General features: G+C 34.5%; 1 protein-coding gene across 2 annotated transcripts in view; it reads right to left on the bottom strand.

Moving 5' to 3' along the window:
- Positions 1-17,460, bottom strand: part of CSMD1 (CUB and Sushi multiple domains 1) — a 1,060,835-nt gene that overhangs the window by 215,622 nt on the left and 827,753 nt on the right. For both annotated transcript variants that reach the window (XM_063150718.1, XM_063150717.1), the window contains exons 18-21: positions 16,807-16,995; positions 13,011-13,127; positions 11,490-11,705; positions 8,166-8,354 (exon numbers count right to left, since the gene is read on the bottom strand). In XM_063150718.1, coding sequence (XP_063006788.1) covers positions 8,166-8,354; positions 11,490-11,705; positions 13,011-13,127; positions 16,807-16,995 — 711 coding nt within the window. The remainder of the gene's footprint in view (positions 1-8,165; positions 8,355-11,489; positions 11,706-13,010; positions 13,128-16,806; positions 16,996-17,460) is intronic.

Here is a 17,460-nt window from a genome sequence, read left to right as displayed (position 1 = left end):
GCACCCTACCAATTATTCAAGTAGTATTTAATATAACAACTGAATATGATAAATTAACATGATATTAATATGAATACCAGTGAGCAATACCTCAGCGAAGATTTTACTATTAAAAGTCAAGTGCCATATAAAATTTAATAAAGGAGCAACACTACTTAAATTCAAAATGAAAATATATAGGGGTGCTTTCTATTCAGCTTTACCTTTTAGTTTTTTACAGCTTGATTTAGGAATTGATTTAGGGATTAGATTTTTTACAGCTTAAGTTGAAACGACTCATCAGGAACAGGAAATAACAAAGGTTAAAAATCAAACCAAACAAAAAAGACCCAGCACTCAAAACTAAGATTTTATAATATAACTATTTTATACTATAACTACTTTTATATGTTGCGTTTGAACTCTGTTCATTCCTTACCATTAAAGGCTTGTTTGAGCTGAATATAGTGTACACCGTGTAATGTGTAGTGCACAAATAATATTTTCATTAAATGTCATATATAGGTAAAATTACACAGTTTCTTAAAGAGACAGTGAGCAGGGAAAGTGTAGACAAGCAGACAGAATTGCAAATCAAATAATATAATGTTTGAGATAATCACATAAAGGAGAGTTGAAGAACAAATTAAAATGTTTCTTCCCTCTTATGAGAGACTGGAATGTAGGGGGTTAATAACTCAAACAATCATTCATTTGCAAAAGCAGCAGGGTGCTTTGCTGAGGCCAGGTTTGCACCCCCTCAGAGGAAGGGGAGGAGAAGGAGGCATTTTGGATGTGTGGTGGTGAAACCTCTGATCTGCATAAGAGCAGCCCTGGTGCAGAGGGGGCGAGGACCCATCACCAGATGATGACCACAACAAACCAACCTTTGTCTAGCAACAAGCTGGCTTTTGAGCCAGAGAAGGGAAAAGGCAACTGGCTCAGATGAAAAACTTCATTCCCAGGGGAGTTATCTAGACATTCACACATAGGCCTGAAGATATTCACCCCTTCTGATAAGGCATGACTGGCTACACTATGCTGAGAAACATTAGAAAATGTCATAAATGTAATAAACTATCAAAGACCCTCTGAGCTTTATGTTGTGGGGGCTTTCCCCATCCTCAATAGATCAAGACCACAATCATCACTTTGAGCAATGGACATCTAAGTTGCAATAGTCTCATTGTGGATCCTTGTGCAGTGGTAACTTTTCTCTCCACTCTCTACTTCTGTTGTTTCTGTTGTTTCTTTCTCTTTTCTATTTTCCTGATATATTTTCTTAAATGATGTTTTATATATTTCTATAGATTATAACAACAGTGGCCACATACCTTCTTTCCATTGCAATCAAACTGCTGTAAAATAAACCTGCCACACACCCACATAGATACAGACAGATAAATATATATATTCTGGTAATTCAGTGTCGTTTCACTCTAGTCTTGAGAATTCTTGTTGTTTCTCTCACATACTGCCCAGAGTCAATCAAGCTACCTTCCCCTAAACCCACTGGCCAGACCAGAACATTACATAACTGTAAAATCTCACAGGATCTCTTGGATGTGGTGGAGTGATCAGTGTGGTTCAAAGATATTTAGGGTTTTCTGGTGTGACCTGGACCAACTGAAGGGTTTTCTGAGGGACAAAGTCAACCTCAGAGAGGGTTGTGATGAGAAGGACATTGACTCTCAGTAGGTCACTAAAGGGTACAACTACCAAGAGCAAGTCAAATGATGACTGTCATTTTTTTTTCTGAAATTATAATAATGTTTTTCCCCTCAGTATGACCTGGGTACATGAGACCTGCTGAAAGCTTTTCTGGTGTAACCTGGGCCTTTTGAAAGGATTTCCCTGGAAGAAAGCTAAGCTGACTTCTAAGAGAGGGTTAATGGGAAGAAAGACATTTACCCTCTGCAGATCAGAGACAGGTTTGAAAGGAATGACTACCCATGAGGAGTCAAATGTGGCTCATCCCCTCCTGATGAAATTCAAGTCTTTTGAAAAGAGAAGGCACCTACATCTGAGCTCCATACTTTGTAATGAAATCATCACACCAGTTTTTACACCTAGCCTTCCATAATCAGTCAACAGGGTATCTTTGTCAAATGCAAAGGAAAGAATGAAATGTCTCCTGTCTTTCAGGATTTCATCAGTATTTCACAGTGCACCATATAAAGGAATACCAAAACTAAAAGGCTCATTCCTCACCTTTTTAGCGGATTACTGCAAATGATAAAGTCACATTTCAAAAAGTACTAAGGAGGTAATTTCAGTGTACATCAGATGCATGCATTCGACATTGCGGTTTAAACTCCCTCCTCTGCCTCAGCCCCTACTTCTCGGCCACCTATCTCTGGAAGTGTGCATACTCACAGGTATCTTGTTTTGTTAAACATTTCTCCTCACAGAGTCTGAGAAGACACAGGTAACCATACAGATTTTTTTTTCCTTTACAGAAAGATTATTTAATGACCTTGTCTTTGAATGCTGTGTTTTGGCAGACTTCCATAGCTGGCAGATGTGGGAAGCAAAGAATTTAAATTGGATCCATGTAAGCAGCTGATATTTACAGAAAAAATTTTGTGTACTATGTGCTAGTTTAAGCTGTGTGACAAGTGATTTAGATGTGTTTTAATAGGAAAGCATCCTCTTAATTTTACAGATCTTGTCAAAACACAGTAGGTACTATTTCAATTATTTCTCCAAGAATTAATGTATGCATATCTTTTTCTTCCCTTCCCTTCCCTTCCCTTCCCTTCCCTTCCCTTCCCTTCCCTTCCCTTCCCTTCCCTTCCCTTCCCTTCCCTTCCCTTCCCTTCCCTTCCCTTCCCTTCCCTTCCCTTCCCTTCCCTTCCCTTCCCTTCCCTTCCCTTCCCTCTCAAAAGAATTGTGTGTAAATTGAAACAACTCCTTTATATCCTTCCTCAAGGACAGAAAAGTCCCTCCTACCCCTGAAAATAGAAGTTTTTTGCCATTTCCTATGACCTCTAATGAACCAGAAGTTCATTTTGCTTTCAGGATCTTCTTGTTCACTGGTTTGTTTGATTTTTCAGAAATGTCTCGCTTAACCTATGAATCTTTCAATTAATTTTATAATAGCAATAAAACTCCAAGACAGAGTATTAGAAATACTCTGAATAGAGCTCCTGAATAGTTTGACTTAAAGAAAACTCTAAAGCAAGAAAAGTATGATTAAAAGCATAGTCTTGGTTTGTTAGATGAGATTTAGAAAATCTGCTTTAGTAACAGATTTCCTGGAAATATGGAATGTGGGTCCTGTTTAAAAGGTTAGTGATGACAACATGATAACATCAGGAATCCGATTTTGATCATCTCCTTCAGGTGGACATTAGCCTCAGAATCAGGGACTTCAATAGACTTCAACAAGGAGTTGTTCACCTCATTTCTGGTCGCCACCATCACCAAGCTTCTGAGATTCACACAGCTTTGTGGATATGCTGAGGTGCGTGACTGCCTTGAAACTTTATTCTTGGATCTGTACTCTAGGGGCACTGCTCACTAAAAGCTGAGGTTTGTCCTCAGGAAAAAGTAGTCAGCCGTGAAATGTAAATGAAACTATAATAGAACTGTGTAATTATAAGTAGAGGAAAAAACAGTTATTGCTGGAAGGAAAAAGGTGGTAAGAATATCCATCCTGAGAGAGTTTTGTCTTCACAGCTATGAGATAAGTAAAAAGGAATATATTTTTAAAGGTATATACAACATTTGCAATTATGGAAAGCAAATGGCATAACGGGAAAAAATTATATGTGTAGAAGTAGTGTCAGCAATCCATCACAACCATAATAACTAACAAAATAAATGTTTTTGAATGATTTTCTGGCAAACACTAGAATAATAATTAAAGCAATAATAACAACAAAATAACAAATAATAACACTAGATAAAATATAAACAAATGAAGGGAACGAAAGCTGTTTTCTGGTTGCATATCTCAGCCAGACTAAAGATAATCAGGAGGAACTTGTCTGTACTCCAGTAGCTTGTTTTTCACCAACACACATAATATAAACCCAGTAATTTTAAATGATAAGCAAATTATCAAGAAGTAGATCTGGAAAATTAAACCATCGCACATTGTCACACACCAATTATAGTAGCATACCAGATGATAAGGTTAACATCCTCACAGGTCACAAGTTACTTCAAAACAGTTAAAACCCAAATATTTACATCAATACTCTCAAATCAAAAGATATGGGCTAGTGACATTTCTTTTCAAGACCTTATGCATGTTTATCTTCCAGGTAGCCATGTGTCAGTATTGCTAAAAAGATAGTTTTCTCTTGACATTATCTATGAGTAATGTACTCATGACTCAACTTTGTGCATCGTGCAAAATAGAAAAGTAGCAGAGTTCCCCTTAATGTCACATTCCTCTCAGTTACGGTGAATTTTGAGGAGAGGGGTAAAAAAAATTACTGTGAATATCCATTGAGACAACATCTCTCAAATAACAGCTATACACAGTTAGACAGACTCTTTTTCATTCAAATTACTGTCTATGTCCTTTATACTGTGGGAAACTGCAGAAAAGCCTAACTGTAGCATATGCACCGTAGTGAGTCACCAGTTCAGTAAAAATCGTGTGATAGTTCTCCCAAATGCAGTTACCATGTCTGGAAAGATGGAAAGCAGTACTCCTGTAAAAAGAGTAGAATGTGTCATCTGCAGTTGTCAGCTACTAGGACAATTGTCAGGGAAACTACCATTGTTATTTGAGTGTTTTGAGGAAGCTCTGAGAGGAGATGAGATTTTTTTTATGGATGACCCCACTACTCTCCTATAAACAATTCAAGAATGAGAAACTCCCTGTGAGGAGATTGGCAGTTCCAGTGTTCCCACACTTGGTACACAGAGGTGGGGGACAGGATGTTCTTGAAAAGCAATATCATGTCAATGTAAACTGAAAATTCACTAGACAGGAAGGGGATTTGCTTCTATAGGAAAAGCACCCCTTTAAAGAAAAAAAAAAAAAGAAAAACTTTCGTCTTCTGAGATGGGGAAAATTTGACACAACCTGGGGTAATTATATGTGTTCTTTAAACAGTGTAAAGGGAGTCAGCCTTAAGGGCCTGGATCTTCTGCACACTTTTCAACCATAAAGCTCTTTTCCCCAAATAGTAGCAAGTAGGTGGCTGTAGGCACAAACTGCTTTCTAGTCAAGGGACAGATCCATCTGGAGGACACATTTAGAAATGAGGTGATGGCTCAAAGAGAATCCCTAGCTAGTCTCTTCAAAACTCTGGTGTCAGGTGGAATAGTATGCAAAACAACTTGAAGGGCATAGCTGAGCTACACAAAATCATTCTAATTGAGAAGATAAAAGAGTGAATGATTGACACAAGGAAATAAGATTTACAAGTCCACCTGTTTATGAATTTGAATCTGATTTTGCAGATAGACTTGGTGGTGTATTTTGTTGTGAAAAGGAGGGTTCTTATTGCAGAAGAGGGTATGCTGCTTTATTCTGAGACCCAACCAACTTCCAGGCAATCAGATAAAGAAATCCAGGGGAAGATCATCTACCTGCATAGCATGGAGAGAAGGACACTAAAAGTTATGATAATGTTGTTCATAGAGGACTCAAAGTCTTAAATTAGGAATGGCAGCGTCATGATGTTAGGCTAACAACACCTCACAAGCTCTGCTTTTCCTTTACCTGGAAAATATCTCTTTAAAGAAGATTAAAGGGTAGAAAGGCACAAACAGTTCTCTGATCAGGAAAAGTGCACAACATGCTTGTTGTTAGATAACCCTAGAGGAAGGATTTTAAATTATTTACTTGGATGGAGAAGGGCAAGACTTTTGGAAACTCTGTTGGTTTATTGGTTTTTTCAACAGCAGATGAAACTGAATACAACTTTTGTGATACAAATCAGCATGTGCTTATGTGAATGTTTAGTTTATAAATTAAGCACAATTAAATTTGAAGGGCTTTCATCCTGAATCTGATTAAAAGTATGATGAAAGACTGTGTTACCATATGTCATAGAAGAACTTGAAAATTCTTGTTGATATATATATATTGTGTATGAGAGTTTGGTCACTGTAGAAATGACAATTAGGAAGTAATAATCAAGAGACTACTGAACCCAGTAATGTACTGAATTGAGACAAATTTAATTCCAAATGTAGATTCCAAATACAGCAGATTTCATGAACACCCATTGCTTTTCACTCTTCTGAGAAAGAAGTCTTTGTGTGAGCTCCTTTTAAGAGTAAGAGCATATCTTCACCCCTAATGTCTTAGGTGCCATGGCAACAAGAAAAGGGACTTCTGTAAACCCTCTTAGTGTTAAGAAAAAAATAATTTCTAAAAGCAGCTATGAAGGGCACTGAGTATGCCTTTCCCCTGTTTCACTCAGCTGCCTAGCAAAGTTTCTTTCCTTGCATTTGTCTTAGTTGCATTGTATATGTCTTTGCCTTGCTACACTACAAGAGATCAAATTAAGACATAGGTTGAGTTAAAAGTTATTTAGATCACCTTATTTTAGAGAAGTGCCACTTGTCTATGCATATTTTATAAAATGTTTTATGAATCAGTTAGAAAGTGGGATCTCACACATGGATCTAGGGACAAAAGTGTCTCAGGGCCAGTCGACAAAATTGCTAAAAACGAAAGAACAAAAAGGATATATTGGGCTCTCTGCAAATAAATTCGATGTCAATGTGAATGGCAGACATATCACATATACATAAGATTAGATGAGTATCACTAAATTATGCTTGGGAGAACCTACAGGCAGAACATACATATCTGTGTCGGGCACAGTAAGTGGTTACATTAGTCCTATAAATTCACAGCTAATTCAATGGCTGATACTTCATTAAGCTAATTATTGATACTTTGATAATCCTTGTAACTTTTCAATGTGTCATTTACTTTATGAGGATAGCCAAGTGAGCATTTTTAAGATATCGGATATAAATCTCTTATTACTATAGATACTGTAAGAAAGGCTTTTTAGAAGTTAACAAAATTTACAAAAACATGCATCATATTGAATATCTCTTTTCTTCAGCACAAGATAACAATATTTCTGCCTATGACTAAAATGATGTTGCCCTAAAAATGTTATGATATCTAAAATAAACTAAAATGTTTGAGTGGAACACAGAGAAACCCCTTAGAAATAAAGAAACCCCAAACAACCCCCAAACCAAGCATCATATCCCTGGGCTGAAAATAGACTAGGATTTAAATCTAGAATTTCCAAATAAATTGCAAACTCCATATTATTTTGGTTTCTGTCTCATCTGTAACATCATTTTATCATGGAATAAATAACTCCATTTTAAAACAAAATTTGAGATACTTTTTTTTTTTCCTATGTATCTTACATGCACAATGTAGATGACTTTTAGATATAAAGATCCATCTTTTATAATAAATAAAAGAAAGAAGCTATAGCTGAATTTCTCCCTTCATTAAATAAAATCTTATTTAAAAACAAGAACCTTATTAAGGAAATCCATTTAGAGCAGTATGGAAGTATTTGACTTTTCAGAAGCATTATTTCAATAGCAGCTGATGAAATTCACTTGACGTGGTGGAGATAAACCATCTCAGAAATACAGCAACTGCACAAATTTCATAATATAGAGTCCCAGAGCTTTTCCAAGAAAAGAACTGTTCACTCAATTTGAATTCAGTTACTGATGTTTAAGAACCACACACTAATTTTAATAAATAACGTTTAAAAACATTGCAATGCAGTTTATAAACTGTAAAAATCCCAAAAGCTTAGAATTACAAGAATAACAACACAGTATGAAAAAAAAGACCCTTAAAACCAGCAGCAGGGCTCTAAAGCAGGGTATTTTCACCGAAAAGTCCTAAACATCATTTATCTACCCCAAAAGACAAAGTATGAAATTTATAACTTAACTGTGCCAAACATAAAGTTTAATAATTACTTTTACATTTTATCTCACATGACATTTTGATCTTATTTGCTGGCATAATTCTAATTATTCCTCTGCATTTTTTGTTCTCTATATAAAAGAGACATGCATTACTTATATCTTGACTTTCCAGTTTTTACAGCTTGGGGATCAGCTTTTTCAACCCAAGCACTTTGTTCCCTGCCCAGTATTCTGACACATGCCGTGTGCTATTAAGGATTTGATGAATGAAATGAAAGCATGTGACCACCTACCCACACACCTTGGCAGAGGTGCACTCCACACACGCCGACCCCCTCCCAGGCACGTGAGCTTGTTAGCACCTTCCAGGCGATATCCAGGGAAACAGGAAAAGATCAAGGAATCTCCAACACCAAAATGAAAACCGATTCGCCTGCTGAAGGCAGGAACACCAGGATCATCACATGGCTCCAGATCATATTCTGCAGACAATAAAACATAGTATGTTATTATCTGGAGAAGTTGTCCACATGGAAAAAAAGCAAACTTAGTAAATTGCTTGCATTGTGTGAGCATGGAACAGCTGGAAAACATGTATTTTAGAGCTGTGTTCTCTACTAAAACCCAATACACTTTCTATAAGTCTATTATGCCTATATATACAGTAATTATGTATTTAATGTGTTCTACCCATACTACATCTATTTTTTTAATTTCAAGAGCTGTAATCAGCTTGTACTGTAAGTGGTTTACTATAATTTTGTTTAATTACTTCCTTTGTGTATAATTCTAGTTTCTTTTAATCTGAACTTCCAAACAGCTTTACAAGTGAGCCTTACAGTTGAAAGAAATCATTATGTGATGAAGAAAATCTAATTAAAAAACAAACAAAAGGTTAGGTGAATGAAAGACATATGAATACATTTTCAAAAAGTGTGCTTTTATAACTGCACATTAGGAATAATTCAGCAGGAGGAGTCAGAACAGACTAATGGGGAAAAAATCAGGGCTGTTACATAGGAAGCAAATCAAACTGAGAAAATATAGGAGCCACCCATTTCCCCATCTCCAAAGAATATGCTGTGGAAGTATCACTTTTTTTTATCCTGTTTTTCCATATATTTGTTTTCCTTAGATATCTATTACTAACTACTTTGAGAAAAGATGTTGAAAGAGAACAACTTAACATCTAATGGAAAAGGTTTGATTTTATATTTTTCAGAATATGATCCAAAAGACCTAAGAGATCCCTTCTGGCAACAGATAAGAAAAAATGTTTTCTAGAACTTGGAGGTCAGTGGAAAGTAGGATGAAATCTTATTTAGAATAAGAGACTCCATTTAATCAGGGAAGAAACTAAACCAAAGTTTGTGAGTGAATTTATAAACAGCTAATAAATCAAATAAAAGGAATAAATGAATTCTTCCCTTTAGTAACTGTCTTGTAGAAAAATTCTGAATATTAGAGGCAATCTGTAAACTACATCAGTTTCTGCTTGCAAATGTTGTAAGTTTAGAAAACACATTATTTACTACCTCTGCTCAGTACTGTGGGGGCTAAGCTAGACATGGAAATACCCTGTAGTGTACCTTTAGGCACAGGGCGATTTTCATTACAAATTTCAATGCTTGATGACATTCAAAACAGGTGTTCTCACAAAACACTTCTTACTAAGTATAAATATATTCTGGCTGTGTGAAAGTACCAAAACAGAATCAGCTATTTGTTTCATAAAGTTAATGTACCTCCTAATATTTCTCAAAATGTGTATTTAATATAAATGATGGCATATGCTGTCTCTATATGGGGTAGCAGCAGTAGATAGGACATAAACCTTCAGTCGTGTTCCAAAAGTTCCGTGATCCATATCTTTTGTTACTACACAATTTTTCTCCTTGCATCCATAATATTTTGTGCATTTTTCGACAACTTGGCTAGTGCTTTATTATTTTTGTTTAGTGATAAAAAGAATATCAGTGAAAGAATTAATATTTGTATTTACATTTCAAACCAGTAAAACTGCTGACCGCTGCTTTGGTGAGTTCAAACCCTCCAGAATTAATTTATTTTGGCATTTAATAGGAGTAAATCCAACACTATTGCTCTAATCAGTGAGGTAGTTTTTTCCTTTTTTAAATAAGCAAGGTAAATGAGATACATTACTCATAAATATCACGGCCATCTGTAAACATTGCCAATTCTCAACAAAACTTATTGGCTTTCAGTTCCTGAAAAATGATGTAGGACAGTTGAATGAGTGTTGCTTATGTACTCCTTCCATAAAATATACATGTGCATGTGCATTTCAACCAGCACTTGATTCATTCATATGTGTCATGGGACAAGGGGAAGCTTCAGAAAAACCCTGCCTTAGCATCAGAACTTGGCAGCATCTTAAATTTAAGAACTCACTCTGGTCCACAAGTTTTAATGATGGCAAATCAGGTCTATTTATAAGAATAATTATTTATTAGACAGAGATAATACACCAAAGATCCTAATCAGAATTACTATGCAATGTGAAACTACAGAACTACTAGTGGATTACAGCCTAGCATAAAACAGTGCACTATTTCAAAGTAGCTATAATTAAAGCCAGCAACAGTATTGTAATTTACCCCAAAAATGACAATAATGGACACAGATTTCTTCACTTAACCCCTGGGGAGTAACTCTAAAAGAAGCATCCCTACTCATGGGAGGAACTCCACACATTTTCAGGATCATGTATCGAGGACTTCTGCTTTGTCAAAGTTTGGTGTGGCTTTTCTAGTTTGTCAGTGAGGGGTCTGTCAGTAAGAAATCCAGCTTACCTTCCAGATCTCACTTCAAAAGTTAGAAGTTTATAGGCAGCTGGGAGATGCCAGAGCACTGGCCATTTTGGCTATGGTGACAAAATAACTCACTACAAGACAGCTCATCCTGTTTATCTGACCAGCTAATAAACAATAGATGAGCTCTTGTTGGCAGGTGAGATGCCCTGCTACATCTTTAATTCTACTTCCTAGTAATGGAGATAGGCAAAGAAAATTACTGAGAAACGTATATTAGATGTCATCTAGTTTTAGAAGAGTGTAAATAAGAAGCAGTAACACGTTTCCCTTATCTTAAAGAGATAACTTGTAGAAACATCAATAGCTAATAAGTGTTTTATTTATATACACATTTTCCATTTCGAAATCAGTCTACAATTTAGAGTCTTTTGTGAATCTGAGTCAGCATACCACTGCTTTTTTAAAGTTTCTATACTTCAGAAAAAGTTAGTTCATTTTTTCTGAACCAGTACCTTCTATCTTTGTAATTTTTTCCCCTTAATTTTCTTCCAAATTTCTTTTTCAACAATTTTAATGCTTGTGTGAGAACAGGGCAAACGTATAACAGTCAAATCACCAACATTCTTCTTGATTCCTTTGCCCACCGTTTTAAACCTTAAACAGTTTTTTTATGATAGACTATACAATTCTGATAACAAGTTTTTTTGGTTCTTTTTTTTTTTTTTTTTTTTTGTTTTGTTTTGTTTTGTTTTACTTTATGGTGTTTCATAATATTTCTGTTATCTGCAAGTGAAATATCATCTGGAAAAGTTTCAGGATATTTAGCAGAATGGAATTCATTACCTGAAAATGTTATGTTGAAACCTTCATAAGAAATTGAAAAATCAGATATAAACCGAAGCTGTGCAGTAAAATTTCCAAAAAGGCCGGCTTTAATTGTAGGGGGTAGGACTGAGCCAGTTAATCTGGCTACTGGTTCTGTGAAGCTCCCATCTTCAGTGATGAGCAAATAGTCATGAGAGCTCTCAAGGTGAAAAGTATGAAAAACCAGCTGTACACCTTTAAAAGAATTAAAAAGGGAGGAAAGAAAAGCATTTAATAACAAGTTTTTCTATTCCTTCACATGTAGGTGACACAGAAAGCAATTTTTATGTTACACAGAAACATTTTGAGAAAAAGTTAGAATAAAACCAGGAAATTCTGAAAATAAAGGTTGCAGAAAGCACATGAGCTCAAGTGAATAATATGTGCAATGAGGATGCTTGTTTAGCTCACTTTAAACCAAGAGTTCCTATAAGAGAATTGATGGCATTCAGTGCTATTTTTATACAGCACTCTGAAAATTCAAATTTGTATTATTTAGGTGCTATTCATGTTTGTGTGATTCTCTTTTACTTATAATATCTTGATTTCATTATTACCTAAGAGATGTACATTATTACTTGGTTGAAATTTTGTATTTGTGTTTTATTTTTGGATTTCCTCCAACACAATTCTGGCTTTTAATTCTAAGCTTCAGGGAAGTCTCCAAATACAAGGACAAAGCATACAGATGTTTTATGCACAGTCATACATAGATACAGATTCCTATTTTCTGGAACTGATCATATAACTGACATAATGACTGATTTTTTTTTTAATTTGCCAACTTCCAATTCAATAATGAATTAAATTTTGACTTACAGTTCAGTATTCAAATACAATAAATTTTCAAATACAATATATATGATAAATTTAAAAATTTACTGTGGGGAACAACATTCTTCTTAGCACATTTTCTCATATATTTTACATTTAAAATGTTTTATGAGTTCTAAACCAAAAAGAACCCCAAAAAACACAAACAAGTCTAAGAAGATTTTAAAAAGTAGAAAGTTCCCATGTACTTCTCAGTAAATTTTTTACTCAGATATTACTCTACTGTATATGGAACATAAAGATATATATGTTTTTGCTCTAATGGTTTAAGTCTGAAATCTTTGGTTACCAATACACAGATACAATCTATTCCTTTATGCTCAATAATAGCAAAGAGCCATCAATAAGATCCTGACATATTTGACTTAAAGAAATTTAGAGCAATTTAACCAGTAGCTATTCTTTTCCCATTTTTTACCTATTTCATTCTTTCCCATTTTTCTGACACTAAAACACACTGTCTCTGGCAACTTTAAAAATAATTCTTCCTTTAAAAAATAAACACTTTGAAGATATTTATTTTGGGCACGTAAACTTCTTCCTCAAAGGAATGGCAGAAAGTGTTGGCTTAATTCATAATGGACATTTCCTTTTTTAGCTACGTGTGTCTGATTTTTTTTTTTCCATACAGACATTACATATATGCAAACCATCTTAGATGCTTACCCTTTCCATGGGACACTTCAATAGTCCACGTGCAGTTTAAAGAGTTTGGGTAAAAATCAGGGAAACCTGGAGAAAGAACAGTTCCACTCTTCCCATGAATATATCCACCACATAAAGCTTAAGAAGAAAGGAAAAAAAAAAAGACAATCATACAAAAAGCCTTTCTTGTAAAAGAGTTTGAAAGAGTGAAAGAGAGGAAGAAAGACAGAATTCATTTTTCACCTACGGTTAAAATTAAAAATAGAGTATTAAAATAAGAAGTTAATTAATCCAAAGCTGCAACATTCATTTTGACAACAATTTGTTTTCTCCTAAATTAGTCCTTGAAAAGGAGTTTATTTTTCGCTTACAGTCTCTCTTGTTAGTTAGCAGAACACACACAAAAAATTATTGCAAGTGTCAATTCCTATTGCAGTAGTATATAAGAAATAAGAGGATATTTTTGTGAAATAATACAAAAAATATCTTGCTTCTACATTTCTTTCACTAAATATTTTGAAAGGCATACATTCAACTGCATTTTTAACAAACAAAAATACTTCAGTAAAAAGCACACTTTTTCAAGTAAGTAAAAGTTTGATGATTACTGCAAAACTCAGGAGAAAAAGTGTAACTTCCTCTTTTTCAAAAATTTAGATTGTCCCATCATAAGTAATTTATTTGGAATTGAATATTTTGGAAGACATGAGAACTATGCTAGAAAACATTTTATGCATACTAGAATTTGCTAAACTAGGCTGTTCAAATTTGCATAGCAAATTAATTAATGTTTAAGATTTGCATTCTGAATTGCTCACAGTTCTTATAAATACAGCATGATTGTGCTTTTCACTCATCTATTGCTGTCCAGTTTTTATGCTGTTGTTTTTTAAAATTTTAATATACTAAATATTTAAACAATAATGCAATAAAACATTAAGATGCTTTTAGTCTTCTTCCTCACATAGAGTGATACACTTTGCCTTTAACTGGATGGAAAATATAAATGAAAAAATATTCAATAAACTTGCAGTACCTTTATGTAAACGCATGTATATATATACATATACTTGGTTTATAGCTTAAGTTCCCTTTTTTCATTTCTTATTAGACTAAGGTTTTTGTTAAAGTTTTTAATGATTTTTGAATTTATTATTTTATATATTTATAAGTAAGTAAAAGGAAAGGAAATGCTTCCAACCTGGTTTTACCTGAATATAGTTATTTCTGCATACTAAATTCATATTTAAGTATGAATTAAAACACATTTGACTAAACCCACAGTAAATATATGGTTGACAACAATGCTTAATAATGAAGAACAGTGTTATGGATATCAGGTTTACAGTTCCATAAATGAACAATAACACATTCATTCAAAAATCCTTATCTTAGTCTGTAAACACCACAGAAGGAAGAAAAATATTTGACTGTGTAATATTACTTAAAGGATATATGACATATTTCAAAAATCATTTCCTTATTTTAAACAAAATTTAAAATATGGAATTCATGTGCTTTAATTTACCTGTCACTCAAAAATTATTTTCATGTTCCACCTTGGCATTAGCATATTTTGAGAATGACACATTACTTAGGGGGAACTTTAACCACCTTGTATTTGTATGCAGGTTTATTTCTTCTTTGTTGGCATGAAAGAAAGCAACATGATTTTCCCTTAGGCATTATTCTGCTAAATTAATTTCTGAAGTAAAAATTTTGAGAACATCAGTACTCGAGAGATGAGTGCAAAATGCTCATTTCCACCTCAGTTAAATCTGTCACAATCTAAAAATCTGGGTCACAACTTGTTGAGCCTCAAAAGGCAAATACACTAACAGAATGATTATTTAATAGAGTGTGAGGTCTATGCCATGTTAGACTAGTTAATATAATGGAGTTTAATCTGTGAGGGAAAGAACAGACTGAATGTATGTTGAGCCCTTATGTGTTGCTTGCTTAGCAAACATACTCCAGAAAGGCTTGACATTTTCTTGACATACACTTACATGAAAAAAAAAAATCTGTGAAAAAAAATCTCTTTCAATGAGTGAAAATTAACTAGATCTTCCAAGAGATCAACATTCATATGCAAACAAAAGAGTTAAATACTGATATTTTAACTCAAAAATACATCTACACATTTTATTAAAAGTAAGTAGAAAAACAAGAGAGTACTCTTCAAGCTTAAGATTTCTCTGCATTTGTCAATCCGTCATGGCAAAGAAAACAAGGAAAGAAACCCATAAAAACAATGAAAAAAAATTAAAAATGCTTTGTGTCTGTACTTGGAAAGGAGGAATGGGTTGTGGTGATTACAAGGTGAGTGAGTCTGAATGCTAGATTACCTCACTTCTATAATAGTCTTTGGTGGTTTATATATTTTGAGAATGGGGCCAGAAGGCTGTGGTGAGAGTTAGAAGAAGACTAGTGCTCAGATTTAACAAAAAAGTTTAAAACAGAATGAGAAACTGAAATACTTTGCTGAATCTAAGTTTGTCCTCTCCACTGTAATCAATGAAAACCTTGGACCTGAAAAGCAAGTTAGAAATACATTAATGTAAGTAATTCAGTAAAGCAGGAGCCTTTCTTTGCCATTGTTCTGTGGTTTCTGCAAGAGTGATTTTGTAGCAACTATACAAAGATTCCATGAAGAATTTAGGTTGTTTCAGTGAATCACAGAACCAGAACTTAGCCAAAAATCCAATTACAAAAAAAGAACACAGAAATATTTTGGAACACAGTTGTGCTGATGTATAACTATTTTTCTTCTCAGTATGGGGTGTGTTTTGGATTGGTGCTGAGCACAGGGTTAATAATATAATGATGCTTTTGTTATTTCTGAGCAGGGTTTGCACAGAGCCAAGACTTTTTCTGTTTTTCAGATGTCACACTGGGGAGGAAGCTGGGGATGAGTGGGAGATTAGGAGACACAGCAGGAACAGGTGACTGCAGCTAATCCAAAGAATACCCCACAGCACACGGCAGCAGGCTCAGTATATAAAATGGGGAGAAAAAGGGAAAATGGAGCAGTTCAGATTGATGATATTTGTCATCTGCTCTTCTGGAGATGACTGAACACCTGCTGTCCTTGGGACCCAGTGAATAAATTCCTTGGTTTGCTTTGCTTGTCTGCACAGATTTTGCTTTCCTTACTAAACTGTCTTTATCTCAACACAGGAGTATTATCACTTTTTGGCTTCTGATTCTCTCCCTGATCCTGCTGATGGCAATGAGAAAGCAGCAATGTGAGGCTTGGTTGCGGGCTGTGGTTAAACCATTAAGAAATTCAACATTTTAAAAAATGTTTCATGAAAGCTCTACACAGTTTCATACTTCATATCCACCAAAAAAATTATTAAACTAACCGAAGTTTCAAAGCAAAAATATGTTAAGAAAATTAATTACATTGGCTGATCATGGTTTATCTGCTTTAGTACTAAGCATCCTACATTTTAAACAATCATTTTGGCATGCAGTATTTAGAGTTTAAAATATAAATTAATTTTATTGGCTTTGTTTGAAAGTAATAGTTGTATGGCACCATTTTGATTCACAGTTGAACAATGGAACCCTCCAAGAATCTGAATTTTGCTATTTGTGAATATGTACCTGGTTTTTTTTTTAGCATTTCACTAAAAACTGATACAGAGATGTAAATTGTGGCTTTTAATAACAATAAAATAATTTTTTAAAAGTGTGTTTCTTACTGAAATGAAAAGGAGGTAGTAGCAATGACAAGCTTAATTAGTTCTGCAAAATAATAGATTAACTTTTGTGGACTTTAGACCTGCTACCTACAGAGCTTGACCCTTACCATCACAGCTGGGTAATGCATGATTCCACTGATGGTTTCTTTCACATATGAGTGGTTCTTCATCACTCAGTGTATATCCTGGATCACAGCTGAAGGTTACTGTGGAGCGGATATTAAAGTTGTTACCATGGCGATGGCCATTCACAGGAATTCCTGGGTCAAGGCAAGAATCTGATTCCAGAGTAACACCTGAAACACACAGATTTAATTTTGGTTTTTTCACCTTTTTTTCAGATAGTAAAGAGGAAAAAAAAGACCCAAACAAAATACAAAACAAGAAAGACAGGAGAAAGAAAGAGCCTCCAAAAATCCTAGTTAGCATTGCCTGAGAACCAATATGGGATATATAACCTTCTTTCTAGCTGCTACCTGACTTACAGAATGGTTTTCCAATTTTAAGTTTCATAGAATAAGAAAGTGCAAATGAAATAGAAGAAGACTTGCCCTTCAAGGCATTTTGTCAATCAATTAAAAACACCAAAGCAATAAAACTACTGGACATCTGAAACTATAGGAAGGTACTACAGTTTAAACTAGGAATAAAGATTTTGCAAGTATAAAAGTCATATTTGATTATTTCATCTATTCAGTTTCTGATACTGCAGGACAACTCAATTTTCCTCTGCATAGTTATGATCATTTGGTACAACAAGA

Source organism: Melospiza melodia, chromosome 3, assembly GCF_035770615.1.
Source record: "Melospiza melodia melodia isolate bMelMel2 chromosome 3, bMelMel2.pri, whole genome shotgun sequence".
Lineage (NCBI taxonomy): Eukaryota > Metazoa > Chordata > Aves > Passeriformes > Passerellidae > Melospiza > Melospiza melodia.
This window is presented reverse-complemented; position numbering and strand designations above follow the sequence as displayed.